The sequence below is a fragment of the Antrostomus carolinensis genome, unplaced genomic scaffold (genome assembly GCF_000700745.2).
Source record: "Antrostomus carolinensis isolate BGI_N321 unplaced genomic scaffold, ASM70074v2 scaffold36176, whole genome shotgun sequence".
Classification (NCBI taxonomy): Eukaryota; Metazoa; Chordata; class Aves; order Caprimulgiformes; family Caprimulgidae; genus Antrostomus; species Antrostomus carolinensis.
The window spans coordinates 2,174-11,199 of record NW_010324620.1 but is presented as its reverse complement, the minus strand read 5'-3'; the positions used below and the strand labels follow the sequence as shown (position 1 = coordinate 11,199).

The 9,026-nt window shown below is 46.2% G+C and overlaps 1 protein-coding gene across 1 annotated transcript in view; it reads right to left on the bottom strand.

Annotated features, from left to right (window-relative positions):
• Positions 1 to 8,182, bottom strand: part of ACSS1 (acyl-CoA synthetase short chain family member 1) — a gene marked incomplete at its 5' end in the record, with an annotated part of 29,566 nt that extends 21,384 nt beyond the window's left edge. Inside the window, one exon of the mRNA XM_010170994.2 lies at positions 8,003 to 8,182. Within this exon, the coding sequence (XP_010169296.2) occupies positions 8,003 to 8,182 (180 nt within the window). The remainder of the gene's footprint in view (positions 1 to 8,002) is intronic.
• Positions 8,183 to 9,026: the final 844 nt, after the last annotated feature.

The following is a 9,026-nucleotide window of genomic DNA, read 5'->3' as shown; positions in this document are numbered from 1 at the left end:
CTGCTATCTACATAAGTGGACAGTCTGTTACATGTATTATTTTGCATATTTTTACTAAGTTCATGAACTGAGTGACTCTGTGCAATAATGAATTCCCACCCAATGTTTGTTTTTGTGCCTTGTCCTAAAAGGTCACGTTCTCTCTCGTCCAGAATTCATCTGATCTTGCATTAGAGAAAAATCTCAAAGTGGATAAATATTAAAGGGCCAAAACAAAGCTGAGCTGCTCAACTGTGGAGCACAGGAAGTGAAACAAGCCCCAGACAGGCAGTTGTGAGAAAGCAAAATAAAAGCCACTCATCTGTAATGGAAAATAAGCCTTTTCAGAGCTGCAGCCTCCTTCTCCTGAACAGAAATGCCAGAAGAGCTCTGGCTAGAGTGTCCTTTCTGAGTAACTCCCTGGTTCACTTGCTTATTCAGGACTCAGTGACTGTGATGGCAAAAGCTCTCATTGGTTTTTTTATGATTAACCCCAATTTAACATTTGCTTAATGAGAGTGAGTGAGCAAGCTGATAAGCAATAGAGACCAAGTCTTTGCCCCCAGATCCATTTGCTTTGCTTTCTCCTTTGTGCTGTAAAAGGCTGAGATAGGAAGGCCCTGGAGGTCCCTTGGTGGTGCAGCACATGGGGGAATGGATGCAAAGGCAAAGAGAAGGTGAAGCCAAGAACGCCAACAAAGAAATCCAGAAATCCCTGAGCATCAGGTGTGTCTTCTGGCTCCTGTAGCAGCAACTCAGGCTTCACCTCCAGTTCAAGAAAGGGAGTTAGCAGAAATTCTGTGTCAGGAATCCTTCCCTTGACTCCCTCGCTCCTTCACACACTTTTTCCTGTCTAACAGGCAAGCAACCAGTACATGCCAGCAGGTTACACATTTCCAGTACTTAACCTAGACATGTCTGAGGGTGGAATGAGCAGGATGCAGAACTGGGTGGCATAGACTTAACTGAACCGAGCAGGAGGAAACCGTGGCCATTACCCACTTCACCTGCTACTGCTGCCAAGCTTGGTGTTGCGATCCCTCCATCACACAAGGTTCGAAGAGTCAAGAGCAATTCTGGCCTCAAGCCCAGCACTGCCTCACCCTCGGCACAGAGGCAATGCCATCAAATGCTGGAGGGCTGTGCACAGGGCAGGATCTGCCTCCCATCCACACCCAGGAGGTGTGCTGGTAGCAAGGCACACCTACCAAAAACATGAACTAGATGCTGTCACCCTGGAGCCGGTGAGACAGTGCAAAAGGAGGCATCTTCACTTAGCTTCTGCCTGCACTGAAGCATGGGGTACAGAGGAAGCGTACAGGAAGCAGAGGCTTAGAGGGAAAACATATACCCTGAAAGGGCTCAGCCATTGCCAGAAAAGGACAGAGAGTGGCCAGAGTGTCAGAGCAGATTTGCACTGCTTCTGCAAACCACAAGAAGAGAGAGAAAGGCAAAACCCTGGGTGAAGCTCACAGCGTTGTCGCCTGCCTGCACTCCAAGGGATTTCAGTGCAACCACACAAGCAGATGGTGAGGAGTAGGACACTACGCTCAGCAGAGGCAAGCAGGACAACCACCGGAGATGGATGAAGCCACAGGTTCTCACAACCCAGGCAGACAACACAAGGATCTCAGCAGAGACACTGGAAGAGAAGGAAGTGTGCCGCAACAAAAGGAAGCGCCCAGCCCCTCTGGATAGAGACAGCTGAGGAACTGCAAAGTCAGTTCATGGTGCAGTGGTTTGCAGTGCCTCTGCAAAAGCAGACCCTGAGAGCTGAGGGCAAATAAGAGCAAGCCGGGCAGCAGGATGCCATGCTAGTGGCATCAGGGTGGAGGTATCAGGGTGGAAGTATCAGAGTGGAGTGAAGAAATGGGGAAGCAGCAACCAGTTGGACCCAGGATGCAAGGCCGTTCGCACAGGAGAAAGAATGGTATGTACAGGATGTGCTTTTAAAACAAAGCAAGCCAGATGGATGGCAGGTGCATTACTGAACACGGGCAGGGAAGGCAAAAAATTATGACACATGGAGTTGATTCTGGACTTGCTTTCAGAAAACATTATATTTCAACTAAAAGTGCAGACAAGTCCAACCCACTCATTGTACTGCAGGTGTGAGGGCAGACAGCTGCTGAACATGCATTTCACATGAATTTACCCATCCCAACCCTGCACCTTCAAAATCAGAGGGAAGCACCACCTTACCTCAGTGACATGCCTGCTCACAGTCCAGGTGACACACTGACAGGATTTAACCACCATGCACAAGAGCTCTGCGGGGACAGCCAGCTCTCCCCCTGTGCCAGCAGTAACTGTGAGCAGGGAGAGTCTGGGTTGCACATAAATCCCCCCCTCCATGTTTGTAACGACCACCCCATCACAGAGCTGCTCTTGGGTTTGTTCTCCTGACCTGCTGCCTGGTGATGTCCATCGCCTTTGGAGCAAGCCCTTCACATAGCTGCTTCATGTCACGACCTGCTGGAAAATCATCTCCTTTCAGGAACAGAGCAGTCTGCTCCTGTTATGTCCCTGCAGCCCCGTAACATGGTACTGCCACGGCAAGTAACATGCCACAGGCTTTATACTGAGCTTGCAAGGTCTTGGGAACACAACTCGTGATGCTCGCTCTGTCCAAGCTCTTCTTGACCTACCTGCAGCTCTGTTTCGCTTGGTTTAGTTGCAACAGCAATTCTGCTAACTGTCCAGGTAACCATGGCTATTTTTTTTTTAATACTTCTTTATCTTTTTATGCTACCATCATGGGTTTACAACCCTAGCGTAATGAGGTAGCATAAAGAAACACAGGCCTGGTATGATAAGAGGCCCTGAGAAGTGGAGACATGGGACAGGGTGTGAAGGAGAACAGGCATGGGACAACAAGAGATGGAGCACAGGCTGGCACCGATGGTCCCACACTGCAAATGACCAGTCAATGTGGATCTGACACTGGACAAAAGCTGGGTCAGGGGTAACCAAGAGGATCTCTTTCTTTCTTTTTCTGTAATAATTAGATCTTGACTAATAGCATTAGAATGTTAAGGGCTCAGTTATACTAAGAATAAACTCTTGGCTCTCTCTATAATAAGGTGTGCTTCCTTTTTACCCATAAACAAGACCTTGAAAAACAGGCCACTAATTCTGTTTAATCTAAAAAAACACAGCACTTCTCTCTCCATCTTTAAAACATCTCTATTCAGAAACTACCAGACCATGTTTCTCCCAGATCCCTCCCCTGATACAGTAGTGTCTGTGCTTCCAAAGCCCATCACTCAACATTTGGAACGAGGATTCCTGTAAAACCCATCACTGACACATGGCATTTCTCTGACGCATTTTAGGGATGCCTGGCAGAAGCACTTTTCCAGGAAGCCTGATGCTATCTTTCGCCACAGCAAGACAGTCTGCAGCTTTCTAAACAAAGGAAGACAGTTCTTTTTACATTTAATTAAAAAAAAAAAAAATCACATCAAGACCTCTGGAAAGCAACCTTTTGCAAAGCATTTCTAGACATTTTCTGAATACATTCAATGCTGTATATGGGCTTTTCCATTTTAGTGAGAAAAACTGAAAAATATAAAGCTCAACAGGAGGCTTTTTGGTTGTAGGTTCAATTGCTAAGCCAAGCACAATCCTCTTGCCTTCCTGCAGACACTCTGAAGTCAAGGCAAGAAAAAACCCTTGTGAACCTTTTATCAGGAGAGAAAGTGAAAAGTCCCTGAGCTGCCTTGGATGAGCAAAGCCAAAACCCTGGGCAAGATTTACTTGCAACTTCAACTTAGGAAGTCAACAGTGGAAAGAAGGAAAAGAGTTTGCTGTCAATGAGAAACTCCTTCTGCATTGCACAGCTTGTTAAGTACCCACACAGCTTCCAGCTGCAGCCTTCACTGCAACCAACTTCAACCATTTCAGCTCAGGCTGAGGAACCACCATCCGTTGGCTTGTTCAAGCCACAGCTGTGATGTGGCTAACAAAGATGTCCAACCACTTCTCTCCTACCTATCTAGGACCTAATTTCTAGGCCCTCAGCTTCTGCTTTCCTCTTCCTACCTTGTATTTTGCATTTTGAACATTCTCTCTGCGCACAGCATTTTCTGCACTGTAGTGAGCTCCTTTTTAAATCAAAACCATCCTGCTGAGACCCAGCCCGCAAACTTTTGCAAAAACAGGTTAGCTAAGGCGTACCACTGCCCGCTTCTTCACACGGCTCCCTTTGGCAATACCCATGGGATTTTGCAGTGCTAGGAAACACAGGCTCACCGGTGGCTAAATTGTGGAGACCGTGGTAAACAAGGGAACACTAGAGAGAATAAATAACCCCACGTTGGACAGGAGGAGGTCTGGCATAACTTTAGCTGCTGTCTTTAACATTCCCTGTTACTGAGCTTACAGAAGCTGCAACCCAGAAGCTCCAGCCACCAACGCTGCCTGCTTATATTAGGCACTTGATAATATAGTGCCCTTTAAAACCCAGGCTCAGCAACATGGTGGGGAATTGCTCTGCAAGGTTTCAAAGTTCCTGGGCCCTGACAACACCCACAGAGCAGGAAAAAACACTCCCAGCCAGGTTGGGCCTTTCTGCCAATACATTCAGCTGGCTGCTCACAGCAGCACACTCCTGTGGGTTAACTGCTGCTTCGCCACTGCCCTACCAATGAGCTTATGGTGGTTCAGCCTTTGGAGAGCCAGACCTCTTGATAACATGATCTGTCCCCACTTTTCTGACTGCAGCCACCGAACCCCAGGAGGGTTGCATGCCCTGTTGTCACAAAGCAGCAAAAAAACAAGTCTCCTGCCTTCTCATTCAAAACTGCAGATAATTTGAAATGTAGCTGAATTTCTACTTGATAAAAATGAAACCCAGAGGAGGGAAAAAGCACAAGATGGGCCAGCCTCTTTTTCCTGAAAGGCTGAGATGCATCAGCTGGAGAGACAGGACAAAATCAGCAGTGAAAATGATCATCACAACTGAGCTTGTAAGGGTAGCAATCACCATTCAAGCAAAAGTGAAATGTTTCACCCATGGCTTTGTGCACCTTTGCCAATAAGGAGGTGTTTGGATTCCTCTCCTAGCATGGCGCACTTTAACTCAGTTGTGTAAACACAACCCATTTTGCTGAGAATCGTGCACCAGGACACAGGGTGACTTACAGCACGGCCCCACCAGCTCTTCGCCTGCTGCAAGCTGGGCAGTTAGCGAAGCAGCAGAGGCTCTTACTTCTCCCGAGGATGAGCAAGCTAGGACAGCACTTTCCAACGTAGCTGCATGTCCTGCCGTGGCATGGAGGAGGTCCCACTGATCGTGGCCTTTCCCTTCCTCAGGGAGGAGGAAGCCTGTTCCAGCCCTTTTCCTGCTCAGCTGCCTGCTTCCTTTACAGGCTGTGATGGGAACGGGGCCAGTGCTCAGCTGCTTTCTTGCCCCTGACTACTACCCAAAGAAGAAGGGAGAGCACCTACACCAGCAGCCACATCTTTCCTTCTAACACCCAGGGCTTATCTACAAGGAGAAGAAGCTCAAAGCAGCAAGCTTTGCAAAGTAGATAATGCAAAAAACTGATGTCTTGTACTTCTCTGCACATAAGCCCCGGACTCCTCCCAGCAGAGATTCCAGGGCTTTCCTCAAAGATGGTCCATAAGGCAGCAGCCAAATTAAAGCCTTTACCTTCCTAGCACACGACTTTAAGGTTGCTGTCCCATTAACAGCGCACCCAGATTCTAAGGAAAGGAGCCCATCTCCTCTACCACAGACACCAGAGTTTGGGTCCTCCTAATATCCAGCATCCCTCTCATTCCTTCTTTATGCTGCGGCTGTCCTGCACCGAGGCTGGTGTGCAGAGATGACCCTGCTACAGAAGGCTCTCAGAGGATTACTCAACCAGCATCACAGCTCCTGGGCCACCTCTTTTTTCTGATATGCTTTTCCTCACAAAACTTCTAGCTAAAACAAGACACTACTGCAAAAAAGTTTTCAACTAAGCTCAGCCTCAAAGGGAGGTCAGTGCCAACACAACTTGGAAAACCTTACTGCCCCACTTAAAACCTCTAAAAATGCAGCCCAAAGATCACAGAAAAGGCAAAACTTCTGTCCTTGCGTACACACCCACATAATATCACTGTTTTCAACAAAGCTATTCCTGACTTAATGAGATAAGCAGAGAATCAAGTGACCTGTTTTGCCACGTCGTATGACCAAAGTCTCTGGAGAAACTGTCACTTGAATGCAGTCACATCTCATCAAGAGTATCATGCAGAAACAGGAGCATTCTCTCAAATACAAGCAGAAATTCAAAAGCAGAGGCTTCCAACTTGTCTTTCACGTCCATGTTCTTCTTTCTGGTTGCTAGTTACTGTATCTTTGTAAGGCTGCGCAAAGAGGGATTCAGTTTTCAGATGTGGGGTACTTGTCTTCAAGCCACAGCAATCACAAATCTGCAGGCTGAAAATATGCTTTCTGACAAATAATTTTGGCATGGCTAAGAAAAAAACAGTTCTGTGGCTGTTCAGAAAGGCCTTCTCATTTGTCCAGAGATCCCAGCAAGATGGTTTGAGGGTCTGAAGCAGCTCAGCACTTTCAAGTACCACAGCCTAAGGGGGAGGCTAAAGATGCCTTGAATGAGGCTGTGCTACCTGGTGGGCTGCTCCTTCTCAGGTTAATCAGAACACAGTTCCCACCTCTGACCTACCCCCAGTTTCACACCTGGGGCACAAAGAGAGCAATGAAAGTACATAGAGTACCCCAAACTCTGGGAGAAACCTTCAATTCCATCTCCTTTTCTAGCACCAGAATAGCAAAAGCAAAACTCAAAGCATTTAGCCAAGCTACCCAGTTGGTTACAACACATTTTTATCATAACGTGCCTACACAGCCTGTCAAATAACAACACCAAGATTAAAACCAAGCCACTTCTTCCACAGCTTTACATCAGATACTGTTTCTTTCTGTTGCGTGGAGCACTAACCTCTCAAAGCTATTTGTACACACACTCCTCCCTGCTGATGAGCTTCCTCGCTCCAACTAATGCTTTCAGGAGCTTTAATACATTCTGGAGGTGAACCAGACCACCAGAACCTATTTAGACTCAAGGAACTCCAGGAATCCCATCAACAAGCTACAGAAGACATTTTGTAAAAGAGTCAGATGCCAGGACATTCTATGTCTCCTCTGCTTTCTGATCCAACATGCTGAATATCTGCCTCCCTAAAATACACACTAAGGAACATCAAAGTATGGGAAACCTTTAACTCTCACTAGAGGGACAGATGATGTAAAAGGCATTTTTGCAAGCAGGACTGTCTCCTAAGTGGGGACACAAAGCAGGGAGAAGAGAAATATGCTTGAAAACTTCCATATTCTAACAAATCCTACAATCTATAGCAGCAACTACAAGACAGCATCACTCAGTGCAGCGTCAAGGCTGCTCTAAACTCCACTCAGGATGGGGAAAAGGAACACAGGGAACTTCAGATCTTCAGCCAGGACTCATTACATGCTACTGACCATCAAAACAAGATGTTTGCACCAAGACATTTGCCGCTGTGCTGAAACCAAAAGCTGCTCACAGGAATTTTCCCATGAAGTGAGAAAAGGGAGAAAAAAAAAACAAGCCTTTCTCTTCTAAAAGCCCCCACTTATAGAGAAGGAATCTACAGGCGGATCTGACTGATGCCATAACCAGAAGATGATGCCAGATCTCAATCTGAAATTTTCAGTAGCTATCACTAACTTAACATCCACTGTACCTCTCACCCTGTAATACGTTTATTATACAGGTGCCTAAAATCAGGGAGCTCTGTCGGTGAAGAACCCAAGGGAAGAATATTATTTCTCAGTTGGAACATGCCTCTGTTTTTCAGGAGCTGTCTCATTGTGACACCCCAACCCAGCCACAGCGCTGCAGCTGCATGTCCTATGTGCTGGAGTACCTTGGAAGACAGCAGTTTCACAGAGGTCTGATTTCAGAGCAGCAGCTCATCTCCCCACCCCACCAGATTGTCAGGCATCGTCAAGCATGGTGAGAAGGTGCCATACCTGTAAGTGACATGCACTGCAGTGCCAGGCTCATCTCTCTCCCAAATCAAAGCCACTCTGTTCGGAGACTTTTCCACATGTTGATCCAAGCAATTTACTGTAAGAAAAGAGAGGTTTAAACAAAGCTTGATCCTATGCAAGGTGCTCTGTAAACTTAGCTTGGTCAAGTGTAACAGCAAGCTGGTGTGAGATGAAACACCATTTGTTAGCTAGCCAGCCATGCACTCATTTATAACACTGGAAGTGATAACATTTGTAGCACTGGTAAAGATGTCCCCAGCCATACCTGTAGTATGCAAATACTACAAATATTAAATTGGTACAGCTGCCTTAGAGACTGCATCCCCACAAGAAGCCTCAGCTGATTCAGCTCAGCCTAGCTGCACTGGCTGAGCTCAAACCAGACCAAATCTGCTCCCAGTAGCCCAGACAAGACACTTTTTGGATGTTTTTGCTTCCCAGAGCAGCATTTCATTACATAAACCTGACAGACTGCCTTTCTCCAGCTTGCATTTTTAGCATGAAAATCCAAATGATGCATTTTTTGCATCACTTGGATTTTCTAATTAAGGCTCATGTGAAACATTTTTATTCCAGGGTATAATGGAAGAGCTGAATCTCAGCTAACTGAAAATATCTAAAACCTTAGGATCTAGGGTAAACTCAAAGAGTACAGACATCTACACATTACCAGACATTTGGGAAAGATGAACATGTCTCAAGCTATGTACTACACCTCCTGAAACTTAAGGGTATAAAATTTCCTCCTGAAGGTGCATCTCTTTCCCCAACAACCTGAGGCAGAGGAAACCTGAACAACTACAGAAGATGCTCAAGTGGACTTAGGGAGAGCACCCATCTTGAATAAACTTATAAAGAATCCACCCAAGAAATCTAACTTCATGTTCAGCAGCAACTTGCCTGATGGTTAGAGATTAACCTTGCAAAGCATTAATTCCAAGCCTAAACTATGCTTATTTCATTATAACCTTCCAAAGACAATTACTTTATTTCAATAGACAAC